Raw genomic sequence first — 22565 nt, 5'->3', positions numbered from 1 at the left:
ATCATTCACATGATTAATAATCTCTCTCGATCATATCGATAGGCTGGTGGTACTTTCAATATTAACTTTGTGAATGCCAAAGTAAGCGAAGTAATATCAGGTGGAACGTTTCCAGTCCGCATCAAGATCGGTATCCCATCCGGTAAATACGACCTGACATTGGAGTCTACCATCACCTTACCAGCTGCTTCACCATCTCCATCAATGTGTCGTGTATTCGTTTACTCTTCCGGTTACAACCTTCCATGTATCTCATCAACGTGCCCAGACTGTTCCAATGACATCACAGCAACAAATGGATCTGTTACGTCATCATTGAATCTTGGTGTGGTAAGACGTGAGACTCTACGAGTTGATACGAGTGAAAACAAAGTGTTTTACGATGTCTGGGTTGGGATCCCGTCAAGTGTCGGACCTGGTACGGTTGATGTCGAGTTTACTCTGAAGTCTTCTGGAGTCGTCGTTGGAAGTCCGGAGAGTACATCGGTTAATGTTACCACCACCATTCCTGCTGATGAGGTAATTGTCATCGTTGTGGGAAATTTCTATAATATAAAATGATCAAAGAATATGGATTGTTGGGAGATGTAGGGGAGGCAAGAACACAAATAAAAACACGTGTTCCTTTTAATAGACAATCATTTTAAGCTTTTAACAACAGATCAAAATCTACTGTCTTTTGATTTATATTTCTTTTGGTGTTATATTGCTCTTCATTAAAGTAATTAACTTCTTATAATGTTGTTTATTGTAAATTATTAGGATGTACAATATTTGTTTTAATAATCTACAATTCTAGTAGAGGCCTTTAAAGGGAATAATCGCTTCCAACGTTTTTCAATTTTTTTAAATAAGTGTTTATCCAAAGATTACATAATGAGTTACCATTGTTATCAAAGAATGTTATAAGCATTTGTGAATATCTCAATTTGGTTTTTGTAAACAGTGAAAGATTTATTTGTTTTATATCTTTCACAGGATGGAAAAAGTCTGAGCATGACTTCAGTTCTGACATGCGGCAATTCATGTACTCTAGCAAACGGAGCCGTAGGAATACTCCGAACCACTGTCACCGTCCCTACTAAAAGCACGTATACTAATATAAGATTCGAGGTTACATCCCAGTTGATTGGTGATGTCGATCTCGTAGGATTATGTGATGCAAAGATCAGTAGCGCAACCACAGAGCTCGGATGTTTCCCATACACGACAGACAGTTTAGTGGAAACAAAGACACCAACGTAAATATTTGTATTTATAATTAAGCTAGTAATGTATCTGATGACATTTATCTGACTTTCTTTCTTTTTAAGTTCAACTTAATTTCATTTCAAGAGTAGAGTTATCGATGATCGCCAAAGTAGACGAGTCGTATGATATATCTACCAATTAGGTAGAGATATTATTGAAAGTTTGTAGCCCTCCGGTTTAAAACAGGTGGGGAATGGGAAATATTTATCCAGATTACGCCTGTAATTTTTATTTTCCATTGTAATTAATTGGAAATAAAGTACTTCACGTCGCTAAGAACATCAGGTTTTTCTCAATTATTTTCATTCATCTATGATATAACAGGGCTGGCTCATCGTTAATTGACGATTCTCTAACATTTGAAACCGGAATCGTCTCTAACTTGGACGAGAATGTCACCGGTGAATTCGTTGTCGATATCGTCTTCCGTCGCCTAATCCTCGACGCAGCAGACGTAACTGCTGAACGGACTATCGACCTCGACGTATACGTCAATGATCAAGGGGGTTCTTTACATACATTCCAAGCTACTGTTTACGGTACCTCTGATCTGTCAGCATGGGACGTTCCAGTGGCGGTAAGTCATCCCCCTTTTGTTTCTTTGATTATATTTCTCTGCGTATTGGTGTTTAAGTCAAAGAAAATTATTTACGAAGGAATACAAATTGTCTCTGAGAGAAGGCGGTTGATGACCATAAAAATGATTTTACATACGGAATGTAACAAGGTTTCTTTAAAGTGTGGTGCCAAAAATAATCGGAATTGATCATAACTTCCATAATGTTTGTATGATTTATTTTGTTTTTCTTCCCTCCACTCAATTAGGAAACCCCTGTATCCATTGATCTGTTGGTATCACCTGTTGGCGGTTCTGTAGCCCCTGGTACCCTAGCGTCTGTTAACATTACACTCACGTTAGAAGCTGATACCAGTTATGATTACACCGTAGCAGTTGATGTTAATCCAAGCACATTGAACATCATATCATTAGTAGGTGGTGACTCGGACATACCATGTGGTGATCCAATCTATGCGAATGCGACATTGACGTCACTTGATGGTGAACAGACAAAACAGCAAGCAACCCTTGAATTGGGAGTCATCAGTGCTTCATGTAAGTATCCCGTATAAAGAATAGTTTCATCTGGACAATAATGAACATAAACAAAAAATAATTATTTATCAATATCAAAGGAAAGGTTTTTTTTTTTACTTAAAATAAAATCATGTGTTCCTGATGCTAACTTTGCACACAGTCATTTTTTAACTTCCTAAGGAGCATCCCCCCGCAAAGTCATTAAGATATGACTAGTAAAGATGGTTTTAATTTCAACCATTCAATTACAGTAAGTAAATTCCACATGTAGGCGAACATAGGTACAGTTTGATTCATGAAAAGCTATATAATTAGTTTCATCCCCAACTTTTTTAATATCATCTTTCTATTGTAGCATACTTTATGCTCCCCAAAACAACAAAGAGGAGTGTATGAGTGTGTGTGTGAGGGTGAGCGCGCGCGTGTGTTTTACTATCATTGCAATCTATGTTTTTATCATACTTCTTGTTTAATGTTTCCATTATGATCACGTTTGATCGATCTTTGTATGTATTTTGAATGTAATAGTGACGTCATCTTCATTCCTAACACTGAGTTTATTGGTCCAGCTGAGTGGGGACCGGACCTTAGTCAGTGATGGATCCAACCATCCGATCACAGTGGAAGTCAAATCTTATTCCAATACAGTCCTAGATACTGAAGTCATCAATATCGGTGCCGTCTATTCAGCCTCCACATCACTGACAGTAAGTATATAATGTCGTGTGATAGTTGAGAGGGCATCCCACTTTTGAAAGACTTAGATAGAGGATCATCCTTCTCACACCCGCCATCAGAGTCAGGTCAAAATTTTATCTAACCAGTAATTAGCATTTCAATCACAAAGTAATATTTCATGATGTCCCTTTCCTACGTGAATGATCTGAACATTGTAAATTTTCAATCATTAAGATTAAAAATGATAATTCGGACGTTCCTGATTGCAGAATTTATATTGTTCATAATTATATGACACTTTTTATCACCTTTTTATAAATCTATTCTAGTAGTCAATGAACTGCAACCCCGATCTTTGTGGTTTAAAAAACTTATGATGTCGAATAGAAACTAGATTATCATGCTATTGCAATACGGTACATGGAGATATCAGATGGGTGATTTAAAAAAAAAAGGAATTTTGTAAATTACTGTAATTGGTAACAGACATAACTTCTAAACTTATTTTCACTACAGGCTGACCTACCGACATCACACACGGTATCGTTTGCTACGATCACATCACAAGATATCGAGATCGGGAAAGAGTCTGCATTCACTCAATCAATAACACTAAACAACGATACAACATTGGGATATCGATTAGAATTCACATCAAATCAGACCTGGTTGGAGTTTACAGATATCACATTAGGAACTATAAGAGATATCGGGGGATTGTCTGCTCCAGATTTGAACCCTAATCCTGCATTACCAGGGTAACAAAACATTCACTTTATAATTTTATATGCAAATTAGTCAAATCAAGAAGATATTAAATGCGAAACTGGATAGAATAAGAGTTGTACTGCATTATTCTATAGGTCATGGTGGCATACTTACTGGGGCTTGGATCTCTTTGGTATATCATCTTAAGTTTACCTTAAGTATTTAATTCCAAACTTTTACGCTCACTTAAAAGTGAGCGTAAAAGTATGGAAATAAGTACATGAGGATACGATTTGCTCATACTCATTTCTTCCCCAATAGAGGTATATGGAGAGATGTTATCGAGTTGCTAGAAAATGAAAAGACCAAATTACCCCTAAATGAATACAGGGAGAAAAGGGATATAAAGTAATAGTATTATGGTTATTTTATTCTTATCGTTTGTTTTTTCATCTGTGCTAAAGTAGATTCTTCGTTCAGCACATCAGCATTATACATCAAATAGAATGCTGAACCAATCCTGAGATTAAAAAAAAAACAAGCACTATTGTTACTTTATGAGATTTTACCGTATTTTATGTGTAACAGAATTAGCCTTAAGCAATGTACTATCCATACACTCCGTAACTCAAACAATATGATAAATAAACATATAAACTTAAAACCCAAACAGATTTTGTACGAAATAGCAGCCTTTATCTTGCCATACTTGCCATATATTGGCAGAACATGTTTGCACTTTACCAAATCTAAATTTATTTGAATCCGAAACCTTGATTATCCCTTTTTCACCCAACTTTTGTTGTTGTTTGGTACTATTATGTTTTTGTTCTCTGTTTTTCATTTTGTTTCTGTTTTGATTCATCAACCCTCTTTGGTTTTGTATATAGGTTATGTTTTACTTAGTTTACTTTGTTATGATTTCTTATTCTTTGTATTGTTTGTATATTGCACGGCCTCTCTGAAAACCAGCCATTGGCTGATCGAGGGCATTTTACCGTGTTTAAATAAAATAAACCAATTCAAAATTTGCATTCTTTCCATTTATTATCGTTTTTCCCCCATAAGGGCATCATTTATAGCTGATCTTGGCTTCATCGCTTGTTTGGGTCCGGATTGTCAGGTAAATAAACAAAATGTTATGATGTCATTCGGTAATATTCCCTCATCATTATTTGATACATGATTAATGCACGATTTTCGGATATATTTTGAACTTGTCGAACTTAAGACATGTTCGGAATATCTCCCCAGGAAATTTGATTAAATATCAGCCAAAATTGTAGATAAATAATGGAACATAACATACCCGATCCATTAACATCTATTGATTATCTTTTGCATTTTGTTTCATGATATTTAAACAGGGAGATGGTACTGGTAACATAAGATTAATTAGATTGACTAATATCAGATTTATTTGAATCCTAGATTGAGTTTCAGTTGACTGTTAAAGCACGTAATGATTCTGGAGCAATGCATGGTGATGTGGTACAGATGGATGCTACTCTCAATGTATACACAGGAGATACAGAGTCACAAGATATTCAGAATCTAATCTTTTATGCCATCAATGCAACTAAAATCAGGAATTATACGGTGAGTTAAAAACGAACTTTGTTTAAAATTCAAATTTTAAGGGTCGTGTGTTCTAGTTGTTAGGGCATTGGAATCGTGATTGTAAGAATGTGAGTTTGAACCCCAGCTCGGCCATTATCTCAACTTTAACCAATGGTAATTTCTGTCGTCTATAAAGTCAGCCACTATGACTAATTAAACGTAAAATGTTTCCTCTTGGTATTATACCCGTTTGGCATTCATGTGGAAAGCTGTTTTTGTCTAGTGTCTACTGGAGCTTCTTCAACAGAAACAGAAGGGGTTTTATTCATCTATAACGGATGAAGACTTGTTGATGTAGTTCAAATGGACTCTAATTTAAAGAAAAATACGCTCGACCTTAAATCAAATCCAATGTAGTTACACATCTATGGTATTCTTTCAGGTAAATGTGTACCTCTGTAAAGGAGATATCATTTTGCATTCGTATTCACTGTCATCCTAAGAAAACAGATCACTGCTTGGTACAATCGAGAAAAGTAACATGTGTTTCCTTCGGTAAACAGTATCATTCTCAGTATGTACTTTTTGGACGACTAAATGCAATATTTACCCGAATATTATTACTAGTGGGGTAGCTATCATCCCATTTATTATCCAATCCAAACTTATCTCACACTGTCCCATTCTAGAGCACCTTCGACCTGAGCTGTCCTGATTCTGCTACAACTATGACACCAGGTGAGAAGGCATTGTGTAATATCACCATCGATGTCACTGATCAGGATGTTCAATCGGAGGTTGAAGTGGTTACAACCCTTAACATCTCCTACGTAGGCTTGGTGGTGAGGAGTTTGGGAGTCACTGAAGCAGGTAGCAACCTTGAGAGCAACATGGGTCTCCTTCCGTCCTTAGTACCAACCTATACTAGTCATGTCAATGAAAACAGCACACAAAGAGATCGTGTCAAACTCTCCCTTGGATTAGTGCATAACAACGGTGAGCATATCAATGATATTAACCAGTAGAGTATCGATAATATTAATCAGTAGAATATCATTGATATTAAGAGAAATGAGTAGATTTTTTTTCAGAAACAAGGCGATTCCCAATTGCCCGCTCACAAATAAAATTGTCCTTGTTGGGCATAAAGTATAGAAGACTTATTTGCCCCTCTACATCTTTCGTAGAACTTGTCCTCAGTTATAAACAATTCTACATGCATGTTTGGGTTTGGACGATTTGTGAAAATTATGTGTCTAGGTCGAAAAGATTATACTTGGTTTTCCAGGCCTTCTCTAGATTTGATTTAAATGAATTTATACTGCTACTGTTTACGACCTCAGAAGGTAAGTCATTCCATCGCTTATCGCTCCGCCGCTGTCTGAATCTTCTAAAACTGAAATAATTTGATTCGATTCATTTGATTTTAATATTTCACATTCCAAAAACTATGTTGGGACGGATCTGAGTATTTATGAATTTGGTAGAGAAAACGTTGTTATGTTTCTCTTTAAAAACAAAGACAAATCAAACACTCCAATCAATCAGGCTAGGAAAAAAGGATAAAAACTTAACAACAACAAGCACGGCGACTCAACATCGCAACTTTTTAGCTACGTGATCATTCAAGAAAAACTAGCACTTGTAAACAAAATATTTACGGTTCGATGACTTCAATTTATAATTAAAATGATTCAAATGCTTTCTTTGACAAATTTACAGAGTGTTTACAACTCAAAGAAATGCCTGTATGATTTATCCAATAAATTGAAGACAGTAAATAAAGTTATGTCGAATATTCAAAGAAATAGGAGCTCTCTCAGTTTATAACAGAGTAATTGATTAAGTAATAAAATATGAAAATACTTACCATGATTTTCTCATTTACGAGATAACTGGATATACTCATTTGATTTGCTAGTTCATTACGATTAACTTGCACGCCGAATAAAAGTACACAATTTTTCCTGCGCGCGCGCAGCATCTCCCTACGCACGCACTATCCCAAGATCATCACGCAAATAGGCGTCCATTTCCTCTCATGAGCCTGAGCGCAAGACATGTTGCCACGCAAGGCGAGGGGTCGGTGGGAGGGTTCAAATGAGTATATCCAGTTATCTCGTAAATAAGAAAATCATGGTAAGTATTTTCATAATTTACATCAATAACTGGGATATGCTCATTTGATTTGCTAGACCAACACGGATTCAACGTGAAGGGAGGCATGTCTAGACTAAGAAAGTGCGTACAAAAATAGGGAGATGAAGACACGAAAGGCCGCTGCCTTAAGGACAGAGGAGGCAAATAAGGCCTCATGTGAAGAAAGGTCCTTAAGAACAAGGAATTAGAAGAGCGCCAAAAAGGCGGTCCTCAAGATGTCGTATACGACGATTCCATGGAGGAGCCCAAGAAGAATGATACTATAGTATCATGGGTCCTCGGCCTAGTGTCAGAAGGAGAACATCATCACCAACTGACTTGATCATTTCAACAATCCAGCGTGAAAAGATGTCTCGAGAAGCTGCCGCAAACGGCTCGCGCGACAAAACAACCAACTGCACAGAGTTGGGAATTGTCTGAAGAATGGCAAACAAAGACGAAGGTTAGAAGTAACACCTAATCTAAGCCAATCCCGGCAACGGTCTGGGAGCAATGCATAAGTATGCAAAGCTTTGAACTGTAAATGGTTATATATAAACAGATACAGGAGGGATCTCGACTGATAAACAGACAAAAGATACCCTGAAAACCAACCCAAGAGGGAGTTAGTCAAGCGTCAAGAACGACCGACAGGTGCCATGACGGACTAAGCCATACAAGCTCAACGTTTGAGAAAAACTTAAGAGGTTGTAAGATTCGGATTGAAGGTATTAATCATCCGTAACAGGAGGGATGATAATTGCCGATGATCAAAAAACGATCCGATTTTGTTGAAAATTTCGACAAGAATCGTGATCGGAAGACTGAAACTTGTACGGTTCAGTAAGTGATCCATCAATCAATCTGAGAAGGCGACAGTGGGGCTAATAAAAGCCACGGTCAAGTCACCGGCTTAATAATTTAAGCCAAGCCGCAACCATGCAAACGTAAGGAATGCGAGATATCTCAGAAGCCCCCGCGTGGGAGAAGGCGCCCAGAATTCGATATCTGTCTCAAATGCGTGAGGGCAGAACATCTGCAGAATTCTGATAGAGAGATGTGGCAGGACGTTTCCAGCGGTCCGAAAGGACATGGAACGACAGAGAGTAAGGTTGAAGTAAACCACTCGTAAGGCAGTCAGTGTGTCGAGAAAAGCGACTGAGTGCCATTCTGTTAATAAGAAAATGCCACGGACCTGTTGTCTATGTAGAATAGAACAGTCTGGTCAAAGCAGCTCAAACGGGCGTGTCGGAGAAAAACGCGGCACGCATCACGACATAATAGGTGTGATAGACAGCGGATCACTTTTCTCCCGTACTAAATAAAACACCCGCCCGAGGGTGCAGTGCCCGCGGCGGGAGAGGTGGGAGGTGGTTTGGCTGAAGCCACCATCGCCGAGAGGGTCCGTAAGACTAGGCTACGATGGATGTCCGCTGAGCGGAGTAATCCCTAGTCGCAGCAAGCATACGCCAGAGATGAGCTGGCGAACAATGTCTCTGTCATGATCTTACGTGTAAACGATGATCAAGAGATGTCGGTCAAGATGTTCTGAACCAACAGACAACGCCAGACATGATACCTCAACAGTTACGTTCCCGACGGAATCGAGTGAGGTAATAACGGCCCTGTCCTATCAAGGTTAGGGACGGAAACTGGCTAAGAGTGTCTAAGTCCTCGCTTGACGAAACAAGCGGAGGAGAAGGCGACTTGGGGAAAATAATCACTAATATTTCCCTCAGTCTGCGATGAGAACCAGTTGTTTACGAAAACAGCCACAAGGCCTGGTTTCTCTGGTGATCGCAAGGGCAAACACCGCCGGCGCTGGTTGCAACAGCATGGAACAGTCCGATATCGGTAAGATAAGGAGTTCCGAGAAACTGCGGGGGGCGGCAAAAATGACGCCCTAAGCAGCGGGGGATGAGAATCTAAGCTTCTAAAAAGAAGAACTCCAGTGAAGTAAATCACTTTCATGGAGGGACTCATCCACAGTCGGCCCGAGAGAAAGCGGGTCGTGGTGATCGTGGTTAGACAGGCATAAGTATGCATACACACACGTATACATTTTTTACATAAATGTATATCCACCACGATTACATCATCCTCGGTCACGCAGTGACCATGGTCACATACATAGCATGGAAGGGGGATGAAAGCAGCCTGCGAGGCGACTCAAGTGTGTCGATTGAAAAAGCTTCTAAAAAGAAGACAACTCGACACACGGGCACGGTAAATGCATCGACCGTAGCCCACTCCACACGAGGAAGCGGCGGAGACGCCCGCAAGCTTGACCCACATAGAGGGCAGTCTATTGGATAGACTGTTTGAGCTCGACCGATGGCCTGGTGGCGGACAGTTTGGTGTGAACTCGCCGACCCGGCACGGTGGGTGCGTCCAGGAAGTAGGCATAGAAATGCCGACAGAAAAAACCTGGGGCTTGAAACAAGCCTGAACGCACGCACACAGCCGACAATCTAAAGAGATATATGGCTGTTTCTTTCCACCGAGATGATGCTTACCCGACCGGGAAAGACTCGGGGAACAAGTTGTGAATGTCAACAGGAGGGGTATCTGGCATATAAATAGCCGATTCCCTCCGGGCGTTCGGTGCGGGTGCTGCCGGCGGGGTCCGGGGGGACGACCGATGATGGCAGCTCGGACAGGGCTCGCACGAGCCGCCCGAATACGAGACAAATAGGTTACAAAATAACCATAATGCACCGGGTGGTGGAGGCATAGCGATTAAGTATGGGAGAACTATTAATCGCCGTGACATTCAGATCCGATATTTATGCTCATAAGCTCGGCAGAGCTACGAGATAGTGAGACATACCGCTGAGCGGTGATGGTGCTAATATCGGAGTCGCCCTCACTAGAGCGGCGATCGCTGGAGGACGGGTGTCTGTACTAGCCCTGACTCTAATGCTCGGGACGTGTTGATGCAACCTGTAAGGATGCAACGTCCAGCCGTCGGTCACCGAGAGCTTGCCGACATGTTGGCTTGAAAGCCGTATGTTGGAAGCACCTGCATAGAAATGGGGTCACCGTGTAGGTGAACAGCGTTTCAATAAAAGCCCGGCGTGAGAGGGCAGGTGACTGCTTGAACCGCACGGTGCTTAGCACGGCGGCTGAAGCTGACATGAAGCGTGGGGGAATTTACCCGCACTGCTCGTGGGCGTGTGAAGCAACATGAGAATTGCGACGCCTGACCCACAATTATCGGGAGTCTGGTGACATAATGGGGGGCGATGCCCGTATGTCGATAACACCTGTGTATTAGCGGGAATTTCCCTTGCAGGTGCGTGAGCCGGCGAATCATGAAATTGCCGGTGACTCTCCGAGGTGTGAGATGGCGAATGTCTGCTTGACCTGCCCGGTGCTTGACACGGCGGCTGAAGCTGACATGAAGCGTGGGGGAATTTACCCGCACTGCTCGTGGGCGTGTGAAGCAACATGAGAGTTGCGACGCCTGACCCACAATTATCGGGAGTCTGGTGACACAATGGGGGCGATGCCCTTATGTCGATAACACCTGTGTATTAGCGGGAATTTCCCTTGCAGGTGCGTGAGCCGGTGAATCATGAAATTGCCGGTGACTCTCCGAGGTGTGAGATGGCGAATGTCTGCTTGACCTGCCCGGTGTTTGACACGGCGGTTTTAGCTGACAGAGAGCATGATGATAAAAATCCGTGATGCTCGAGAGTGTTCTGTTGTAACATGAAGTTACGACGCCTGGCCATCGGCACAAGAATTAGAAAGAAAGGGTCTGCCCGCGAAGCGGGGTTAGCAACCTAGAATTTCTTCTTCTTCCTCTTCTATGCGGCCCCCGCCGGGGGTCAGAAGAGGGCACAAGAGACAGGGGGGACGTGATATCTCGCATGAGAAAAGTCACCCAAATCTGATCAAGCCGTTTAGGCACATGAACGCTAATTCCACGGTTCCACCTTTAAGGGCACGTGGACGCGATTCCACGGTTCCACCCTGATCAGATAATCGTGAGATTGACGGAGTCGAGCTCACGTGTCTCTAGCGACTAGGGGCTGGTAGCCCTTTGCTAATGCTCCCTGAAGGAGACTGACAAAGCATCGAGCCTAGTCTGTGCCGGGAAAAGAGTCCCATGCTCTTAACCCGGACTTGTTGGACCCGATAGCCGGTGGGTAAAGCAGCCCTGGAGGAGTGAAGTTTTCTATACTAGTACAACACTCCCCAAAATAGGTTCAGGTCCCGTCGAGGGAGCCTTGGCTATCACCTTTCAAGCACGTGGCCGCTGCGCCACGGTTCCACCCTAAAACGCTCGGGCACGTGGGCGCGGTTCCACGGTTCCACCCTCTTGGGCACGTGGACGCAACTCCACGGTTCCACCCTCCTTTTTCCAAGGCACGTGGACGCAACTCCACGGTTCCACCCTTTATAGAGCCCATCGCAAAGGGTCTCACTCTCTTGCTCTCATACTCACCGCCGCTGATCACGGGAACAAAAGACCATGTCCGGTTCTCTCCCAGCGGCAGGTTTGGAGTCATCAGGAGATGAGTCAAAAGAGCTCATCTACCTGGTAAGTTCTTAGCCTGAAAGAACAAAAGGAGGGTCGAAAACAGAGAGGGGGCGGAGGGGTGGGTGGGCAAGAAAGGTGACAAAGCAAGATCCTTTTCAGAAAATATTAATAATAAAATTAATAACTTCGGAAAGAACAGGACCGACTTCTTAAACATGAGATCAAACAAAGTTAAGAAGCTGAAGTGAGAAAAAAAAAAAAGTTTTTTTTTATTTTTTTATTTTTTTTAAATCAATTACACGTCTACATGACGTTAATTAATTAAGAACAGAAACGTCTAAGTCCAAGGACGAAGAGCAGGATCAGCTAAGAAAAAAAAACCCAAGGTTTTTTTTTTGACAAGGGTCAAAAGAATAAGTAAAGGAGCTGATCTGAAAGGAAGAAGTAAAAACTTACTTCCCTTAAACTGGAAAGCCGAAAACTCATTAGCGAAAACTTTTTTAAAGGACGCTAATAGATAACAGGGGGCTTCCCAAAAATTTTAAGAGAAAAATGTTTTTAAGACAATAAGTCAAAAAAAAAAATGTCAATACAAAAATAATTATTAAAATTAATTAATAATTAAACAATTAACCAATTGGTTAATTAAACAATTAATTAATTCATTAATTAATCAATCAATCCATTAATCAAACAAGAACAAAAGATTGATTGAGACAATCAACCGACTCACAAAGAACAAGTTGAAAACAGTTTGAGAACAAACAAGGACGACGCTCCTACCTGTCACATAGCCTAAGCTGTGGGGAGGAATAAAATCAATTCAATTCAAGACGAGGCAAAGGTGCAAGTCAAGAATAATAAAGAATTAAAAAGGATTATAAAGAAAAGGGAGCGTCGTATCAATGCCTGCGGCACGCAGGAGGAGTGCGCGGAGCTATGGGGAAGGGAAGCGGAAGCAACCCGTCTGTGAGAAAACGAAACTGACGGTTCGGAACTCACAAGTTTATTTAAAGAAAAACGTGAATAATAACACGAAAGCTCCATGCAGTAGGATATAAATGAAATCAATCTAAAGCCGAAAGGCAAAGGATTGAAATAGGCTGTAAATACATAGATAAATATGTAAACAACGGACACTTTTAAGAAGTAAAGTGGGAGTGTACTTAGCTAACGTCTGATCACGGCGGCAGGCGAAAGTAAAAGAGGAAATTGACGCCTATTTGCGTGATGATCTTGGGAAAGTGCGTGCGTAGGGAGATGCTGCGCGCGCGCAGGAAAAATTGTGTACTTTTATTCGGCGTGCAAGTTAATCGTAATGAACTAGCAAATCAAATGAGTATATATATCCCAGTTATTGATGTAAATTAGGATATCATCTTCAAAATTATGTGAAGACTATAGCAGCTAGGCAAAAGCGTTGAGAAGTTGACTTGTCTGCAAAAGTTCGATCTACTTGGCGAATTGAGTTGTTCGACCTGAACTTGGAATGATGAAATAGGCCTGCCGTGTACATCGAAGAGTGGAAAAAACTCGTCTAGATGAATCATCGATATCAGGACAAAAACTCGTCAATGGCATGAATGGTGAGGGTCTCAGTTGTGCCTGAAAATTATCAAAATAAGACAAACAGTGTCCTAATACACTTATCGTCGTCGAACACAGATAAACGACCTCAAAACGTGTAACAAGATATAATTTTACATCTCATAATAGTGACAATGAGAATTGTCTATTTAGCAGCATTTCTAAACAAAAAATACAAGTACATCATGTACAACCAGGCTATATGCCTTTAAGAAATTCGACGAGAATGACTTCACAATGTCAAGGTCAAATAACAATGTTCACTACCAAGTAAAGCATACATCGGAAAAATTCTCCATAATACCAACAAAGAAATTAGTTATATCAAATATCTCTTTTCTCTTTTTACTAGGGAGGTTATTATAAATATTAGAGTACATACCCGATAAATATCAGGAAAAAGAAGTAAGTAAAAAGTCAGCTAAAACAGGAGTCCATTTCTCCTCTACAAAAAGAAGAGCCCAGACAGCATCGGTGAGGTACGCTGTTGGGAGCTAAGCAGACGATCTCGGGGAGATATAGGTTCAAATCCCGATAGAAAAAGATGCAACCAAAATTAAACACAGACGACTCTGCTGAAGTATCAGCAACCGGGTTTTTTTAAGAGTCCCGTATCGTTAATTAAAAATGCACGAAACCGCCCTTACAGGGCGAGATCTAATTGGTCATTTTGCATAACCAAGAAAAACATTATTTACATATTATTACTCAGTCCGTGTCTCTTAGGGTTCAACACGTATTGGAAATGCTTTCTTTTGAAATTCATCTGCTGTTCGGGAAATACTGTTCTTAATAATAACAGGTGGAAATTTCTTTGCGTCCAACTAAAAAAAAATCCAAATTGCTTTTGATTTCTTTTTACAGTATCACAAACGTATTTCAGGCTTCTTTGATATCCTAAAATAAACTCAGAAATTGTCACTACAACTATACATATTATCCATCTTGAAAATATATAAAACTCGTAAAATAACATTATCTGTTTGACGATTAATTGCACTTACGTGAAATATGAGGACCGTATTAAAAGAATAAGAATAGGTGACCAAATTGGCATGGTATTAGTAAGGCAATATATGCATAAACTTAAAATAATTGGGGTAATTTACAACTACAATGTCAGCATTATCATCGAAATTTAAAAAAACAATGGCAAAAATAATTATGTTTCCGCAGTCACGTTCACCAACGAAACCGATTACAAGCTGACAGTTATTGGTAAACTTTATGCATTGATTCGAAATAAAGAATATGTTTAATCTGTCTTGAGTCGGCTTTGTTGGTATATATAGCTGTGGCATTGCAGTCTATGTTGAGTTCTATGTATAAATGGGACATGTATTATATATTTTGTTGACTGTTGACCATACAGATATTGAAAATGCAGCTGCAAATGATCCGGATCATCAAATAGTTATTGGTATCGAAATCCAGTTAACCGATTCAGAGGAAGTAACCGATGGCTCTCAACACATCCTATCCGCTGGAGTGTCCTTTGATTCAGCTTATGTATGGGTTTCCAATCTTTATATTGATGCGAGTAGAACCGGAAGTGAGCAGCCAGACCTATCTGTCACATTCAACATGACGGGAGATATTTCAAGCCTTGTAGATGGGTAAGGAGTTGTTTGTATTGGTCTTTGATATAAGCGAAAATGATGAACGTTCAGGGAAATTGGAAATTCTATTGCAAATTCTATTGCACTATGAACTTGGAAATTCTATTGCACAGATTATTATAAACGTTTGAACATAAACATTCATATTTTACACGATTCTTTTCTCCTAGACTACAACCATCTTTCTGATGAATTCTTAATTCATCTGTCATGTCTGACAATGACTCTTAATGAAATGTTATCTCTGTATCAATAATATTGACTTTATATAAACTATGTCGAATGGTTTGGTCCCTGGTTTGGTTTACGCACATGTCTGTGATTTTTCATTAACCCAGTGATACTGTGACGTACAGAATAGGTTTCAGCCATTCAGACATATCTTCAGCTGAGATTAATAATGTTGAGTTCCTTCTCATGTTACCGCCATACATTATCTACCAATCATTCACTGAAGATAGTGCTCATGCTGTGAGTTATCCAATCGCTATTGATACTTCAGCTGGATTGACATTTAAGGTGAGGTTTGTATATATTCCAATAAGTTAAGATGTTTTTACAATATACCCGCTTAGTTTGTAAGTTTGTCTTAAGTACAGTGTTGATGGTATACGAATAGGTCGACAGTTTTGAAGCTCATTGGACATCATATTAACTTGCTCCTTGTAGACCGTAGTTGTCACACTGCCATCAAACCCAAATGAAATGTGAACGTCGTGTGCTGTGTTTTTTCGGTATCAATATAATGGGGTTTATATCTGTTTCGAGTTTATTCAGGGCGCTTTAAATTCCATTTCTTTTTAATGAATCACCATTACATAGGGATAAATTGACGAATATCACTTTGAATATGGTTCTACACCAAACAACTTTGCCCCACTGTCTTTGCCGGATTATATATCCAATTTGCATAAACCATGCAGGATAACTGATATTAAAAAAATTATTTCCGAAATATATTATTTACCTCTAAAGCAGAATACAAGACACATCACGGCAATATACACTGTTATTAATTACAGGTGACAAAGGTATACTTTACCGACATCATCGCATTCGATGTGGCATGTACAATCAGTTCAAGCTACGCATACAAAGGTAAAACGAGCTGGAGTGCAAGCTCGCCACTCCAGATCTCATACAGTTCGTATGATCGAAGTGGTCCTAGCATCGTTGATGGTCCCATAGTCATCGCATTTGAAGAGGTTACATACTCGCTTACAACTTCATCACCAGTCCCTACTAGTAAGTATTCTTTGTAGAAACCTGTTTTATGAAAAAAAAACATTAAATGATAATTTCATCAACCTAATTTTCCCATGTATGAGTAGTAAAGTGGAAGATTAATAATTAACGCGCCAAAATATATTTGGTGGTTTAAAGCAGTAATTAAGTGTGTGCAAATTTAATATATTTTTCTCTGATTGGATAATCGTACATAGTTTGTTTACGTAGTATAATCATACCTTTATTACTAATTTGATATTTTTTTTATAAAGAACTTAAAACTTTTATTTAATTGTGAATTACGATTCAATCAAGCAATATATTTTTTTGAGCCTCGTATATTGTATCCTTTTTTTCCCTCTTCGGCTGTGTAAAGTTTGATATTATTGTGTTTTTTTTTCAATTACATTGAATCGTCTCAAACACATAATGGGTGGGCTGAAGTGTGTCAGTCGTCATTTTAAGAGGATAAAAAGGTACATTATGACCCGGCATTATGATCGATAAAGTTGCTATACCAGAAGCAGTGTTGCTGGCGGAGTGGAGACTTATAAACACGATCAACGTTGAGGGGGGGGGGGCTTAGCTAAAATAATACTAGCATTGTCACTAGAATATTACTTAAGATCAGTTTTGAACAGGTAGAAAGAGGACAATAAACTTTATTTGATTTTACATTAATTTGATAATTATGTGATCTTTCCCCACGTTTTTTGTTTTACCTCAGGTTCCCACCCTGCTGCAGCCTGCGTATCCCCCACAGACCTTGGGGTGGGTGACAGTGAGATCGTACAAGACTGTCAGCTACAAGCCTCTTCTGAACCTAACCCAGAGGCAGCTGCTAAACATGCTCGTCTTAATGGAATAGGTGAGAAATCTTCATTTTTCATCAGTTGCTATTCTGTAAACAGTCATCACGGGATGAAACATGGGTCATTACTACAGTCCAGAGGCGTACTCGATCCGGGGGGGGGGGGGGGCAGGGGGGGCGATCGCCCCACCAATGAAAATATTGGGGGGGGGGCAAACATACCGTTTTGCCCCCCCCCCCAATAATTCCGCATGTGCAAAAATGAAAGAAGATTGTAAAATGTTACACAGAAATCAGCAAGCAAGATTGAGATACACAACTCATATTTTATTTAAAATCGTGCTAACAAAATGTCCGCTTTTCAGATTGGAATATAAAAACTTTCAGCTCGCGCTTCGCGCTCGCATTATTTCTGTAGCAAAACCCCTCACTTTTCATGATTATATTGGTGAATAGAATGTCCCGTTTTTAATTCTAAACCTCAAAATAACTCCTGCTTCGATTTGCAATAATCTTTTGTTGGATATATATATCTTGTTCTTTTTTTAAAAACGTCCATTAAACTGTCAATTTTATTTCAGATCGAAATATTCAAAAAATTTCAGCTCGCGCTTCGCGCTCGCATCTATTGTTCTTTTTAGATACCAATCTTAATCATTGGTACCAAAAATGCTTAGAATATCAAGCTTTCAGGTCAGAATATAAAAAGATTTCAGCTCGCTCTCGGTACTCACATTATCTGTGTAGTGAGATATGTATCCTCCTTATGAGTTACTACAAACAGTCCTAAACAGGTATCTTTTTCCTGTTTTCAGGTGAGTATACTATAAAAAGTTCAGCTCGCGCTTCACGCTCGCATTAATTTGTTGGTGAGATATGTATCCTATATATATATATATATGCCTGTGTGTGTGTTTGTGGGTGGGTGAGTTTGTTTTGTGGGATCGAGCGCCTTTGGAACGTTGATTCATGATTTTGCCCCCCCCCCATCTGAAAAATCTTTGTATGAAATCAAATGACAAATAATATTAAAAAGAAACACCTTCCGCCTATTTTCGTTTTTGTATTGTAAATTATATGTTTTTTTGTTGTTGTTGTTTGTTTTCATTTTTAAAGGATGGAAAAGTGAAGCCCGTGCCGGTGATCATCTTTACGATCGTTTCTTAAAAATCGATCTAGGACGCAAGGTTGCATTGTCTCGTATATTAACTCAAGGAGGAGCAAGAGCCGCTATAGCGGAAGAAGTCGCATTCGAAGGCGATATCAGGATGTTTGAAGTCCGTTATAGCACTGATGATGTCATCTACCGAAGAGCACAGGATAGTGATGGCATGTTTCAGGTTTGTTCAAGCGTGATAATGACGTTGAAATAAATATCCTCCGTCCAAAGTCACTGTTTGGATTGATGAACAGTAGGCCCTATAGAATTATTGGATGAAAGCAAATAAGCAATACAATGGGGGCTCCCACTCCCACCCCCAAAATTTATTATAAAAAAACGTATATTTATTGCAAATTTTCACAAATTTTCATAATCTATCTATCTGTCTATCTATGAAGAGCTCAGTTGCAAAAGGGTTTAGGTCCATTTTTCATCAAATTTGATTTTTTTTTTTGTCTTCATGTATAGATTTTTAGTAGCTCTATAAGATGATACCAAAGAAAATTTGAAATTCCCTTTAAAATGTGAACAAAAATGGCAAAGAATTTTTTTTTTTTTTAAGGGGTTAGGTCCACAAAGAATTTTTGTTTGGAAAAGAATATTTCAAAAAATATGAAGACAGATTTCTTTTATACCCAATTTTATGTTAACATGGTAGGGTATCATGAAAATTTAGTTTCGCATAAGAATATTGCAATATGGGAGAATAAAAAAAAATGATTTTCTTGGAGTGGACCTAACCCCTTTTGCAACCAAACTCTTCTGAAGAACTCATTTGTTAAAAGGGGTTAGGTCAATTTTTCATAAATTTTATTGTTTTCTGTCTCAAAACCTATAGATTTTTAGTCGCTCTGATGATAACAAAGACAATTTGAAATTCTCATTAAAACGTGAATAAAAGTGGCAAAAATAATCACTTCTTTCAAGAGATTGGATTCATTTCAGTTTGCTTGCAAGAGGGGTTAGGTCCACAATGATGACTTTAAAAAAAACACATAGAAATAAATTGAAGACAGGTAGATTTCTTTTGTACTCAATTTTTTCATGTTCCCATGATAGGGTAGTACATCATGACATTTAGTTTCACATAATAATATTGCAATAAGTGAAAATAAAAAAAACATGATTTTTTTTCGGAATGGTCCAAAACGGTCTTAACCCCTTTGCAACCAAACTCTTCATATCTATCCATCTATCTTCATCTTTTTTCTCCTTTTTCACTAATGTTTCTTACCTAAAAACGGTGTATGTATAGTTGTCAGAGACAGAGTGGTTATCAAATGACAATTTTTGTGTAATATGATGTTGAATAAATCTATATGATTCTATTTTCAGTTGAATTATATATATTACTTCAAACATGATGAAACGATAATACTGGCCTTTTAGATCTCGTCTTAACCTCTATTATTATTTTAATTTGAACAGTTCAATCATTCAGAAATTTACGAATCATCATCTTCGACGCCTTACTATGATCGGATATCCGAGCATCGTCTTCTCGCGCCAGTAGAAGCTCGTTACGTCATAATCCAGCTCACTGAATATGATTTCAATAATGTGGGTCATCTTTATAATGTACTGAGAACTGAACTACAAGGCTGTGAAATAGAGCCCAAGCAGACTGGTTAGTATTGATAAACTTTGTGTCCATAATGAGCAAATAATCATTAAATCCAACTTGAAATTTGTTGTTTAGATATAATGTTAACTTCAGGTCTTGATTCTTAAAACTTATTTTGTTCCATTTAGTTTATTATACAACTCTTCGCACAGCAAACCCGCAAAGTAAGGACGCCGTTCGATCTGACAACTTTCCTTGAATTTGGTTGGCTGAGAGGCACATGTCTTTTACTGTTACTATTGAAATTGTAGGACAAAATATCCAACAGGTTCATTCATAAAACACTCCTTGAACAGAATCAGAAGTGAGTTTGCAAATACAGAAACAACATGACACTTACCATACATATATGTCAACAATAGTATTAGACTTATTGAGTTTCATTAAATTCATGATGATCTGTTTGTTTTCATTTAGTGGTGAAGAAAAATATATTTTATGTTATAGAAACTGTGATTGCTTTTATTAATATTCATTTTTTCCAGACGTTTGTCAAAAGACGCCCATTTCTTCAGACACTGGTCGTAGTGTGCTAATCCATAGTAATGATCACGATGCGTTCATCTGTGATACAAAGACTCACAAAGAGAGTGATCTTCAGAGAGATTTAGACAGTCAGACTCTTGTTATTAACAACAAGTAAGACCCATCTTATTCAGAATGATAATTTATAAGCATGAAGTCTAACGAGAAGAGCAAGTAATAAATTATCTCTCAATATTAAGTTCCTACAGGAATGTTTATATGTGAGGGTATGTCAGATATATTGTGTCCTATTTTTTCTTCAAATGTATTTTCCGCAAACATGTAAAACTTAAGCTGTAAACGTGTGTGTCATAACAAAATGCAAAGGGATAAGATCTACAGTATGAATTATATTTGAAAATGTATTCTCCTAACTATGATGGAGTAATGATTACATGCATCATCAGTCAAGTATAAAACCAATATTATTAAATGAATAGTTGTGTGCTTTTTTTAAAGGGGGCAATTTGTGAAAAATATCATTACATTTCTACAATATCCGATTTATAAATTTAATATAGGGACGTAATATAAACTTATATCCGATGGCAAAAAAAGTTGTCATTTTTAAATGGTTGATTTCAAGGTATATTTCTAAGGCAATTTTAGACAAATATATTTTCTCATAAGATATATTCTTATATAGATAAATGAAACATTTACACATATCCTTCATATTTACATCAATTTGTAGATTTTGGGAATGTTAGAATACCCAGCTCCTGTAAAACTTGATGAATTTGCATCTAAAACTTTTTCTGTATACAGACCACCAAAGACCATCTGTATCATCAAGAGAGCTACTCCTTCACAGCAGTGGTCAGGTAGTTTATTCTTTGGAATCACCACAAGCAAACATATTATCAGTGGATCATTATTTATTCAGTTCAATGCAGTGATGTGGAATCTCAAGACAAACCATTCCTCTATCTAAATGTGGTTGTATTGTAGCAGTCAGAACTTAGCTTTCTGCTAAAATAAAAGAGAGTTCATCTTATCTATAATAAGTCATTCCACTTAGTAGGTTTTTCAAGTTTTTGTTTTTAAGTTTACATCATTCAAGAATATTTCTTGAAGGTTATTGATTCAGGGAAAACATATTAATTTGGGGTATTGGTACAGTGTAATATATTTTTCAGAGTAAAAGCACTTTATCAATTAATGTTATAAGTATCATCAAAATGATTATACTTCAATACTTTCAAGAAAGATTAGATTAGCTTATTGCTTTTTTTTAGTGTAATAAGTATGCTTTTCAAATGACATAATCTATTTAGATATTAAAGGTGAGGTCAGTTTACAGCTGCAGATTATTTCTTAGTTTTGTTCTGGAGTGAGATTTTTTAGTATCTGGGGCCCGTTTTATAAAGGACTAACAACTGTTGTAACTTTGCCATTATGGTAACTACCATGGAAACCTTGATTATGATTGGCTGCTGAGTCCTGTTATGAAACGGGCCACTTGTCTATGAGTGCAACCTTTTTCAACTCTTTATTTTAGTGATACCTACGTGGATTAACTTTTTTTCTAGTTTTAATTGGAGGCTATAATCTATTGCTAACAGTAATAAATTTCTCACAATGCTTACATCAGAGCAGGATACCATTTCTATTTCGTGAAATATTTCATAATATTTATTTATTTGCAAACAGCCTTACCTAACCAAGTACGACAAGTTATCGGGTACTCTCCGACTACAAACACACTTTACGCAACAGGGCTCGATTCTTCAGCAATATACTACATCAAGAGCACAGATGGCGGGTTGTCATGGATACCAATATCACATAGTGAGTGGCAGTCAGCCGTTACCATGTTAACCATCACTGAGGCAACAGAAGTACCCTTAGACTCTGCAGACAGTCCAATCTTCAATTCATTCCTGTCAGCTGATCCCAAGCAGTTAGGTAAGAGTTAACACAACTATAACAAAATATCAATGAGTGTTAATGGATGAAATGAAAATAAGATGATAGAGGGCCATAGAGAGGTGACAAAGGGATACATAAAGAGGAAGGGAAATCAGAACTTTGCTACCTACTCATCAATTGGTAAGCATAAATGTTATTTACTACTGTATATAAAGGA

General features: G+C 38.4%; 1 protein-coding gene across 1 annotated transcript in view; it reads left to right on the top strand.

The window, feature by feature from the left end:
* The window catches only part of LOC129256639 (uncharacterized), a 46111-nt gene that overhangs the window by 19881 nt on the left and 3665 nt on the right, over nt 1-22565 (top strand). Inside the window, exons 10-27 of the mRNA XM_054894798.2 lie at nt 43-519; nt 979-1241; nt 1576-1828; nt 2077-2365; nt 2876-3054; nt 3542-3783; nt 4802-4856; nt 5165-5332; nt 5983-6289; nt 14881-15124; nt 15466-15646; nt 16150-16372; nt 17082-17222; nt 18282-18505; nt 19756-19954; nt 20437-20590; nt 21245-21300; nt 22130-22384. Of these exons, the coding sequence (XP_054750773.2) occupies nt 43-519; nt 979-1241; nt 1576-1828; nt 2077-2365; nt 2876-3054; nt 3542-3783; nt 4802-4856; nt 5165-5332; nt 5983-6289; nt 14881-15124; nt 15466-15646; nt 16150-16372; nt 17082-17222; nt 18282-18505; nt 19756-19954; nt 20437-20590; nt 21245-21300; nt 22130-22384 (3910 nt within the window). The remainder of the gene's footprint in view (nt 1-42; nt 520-978; nt 1242-1575; nt 1829-2076; nt 2366-2875; nt 3055-3541; nt 3784-4801; nt 4857-5164; nt 5333-5982; nt 6290-14880; nt 15125-15465; nt 15647-16149; nt 16373-17081; nt 17223-18281; nt 18506-19755; nt 19955-20436; nt 20591-21244; nt 21301-22129; nt 22385-22565) is intronic.

Source organism: Lytechinus pictus, chromosome 3, assembly GCF_037042905.1.
Source record: "Lytechinus pictus isolate F3 Inbred chromosome 3, Lp3.0, whole genome shotgun sequence".
Lineage (NCBI taxonomy): Eukaryota > Metazoa > Echinodermata > Echinoidea > Temnopleuroida > Toxopneustidae > Lytechinus > Lytechinus pictus.
The sequence above is the reverse complement of the archived record's forward strand: the minus strand, read 5'-3'. Positions and strand labels throughout refer to the sequence as shown.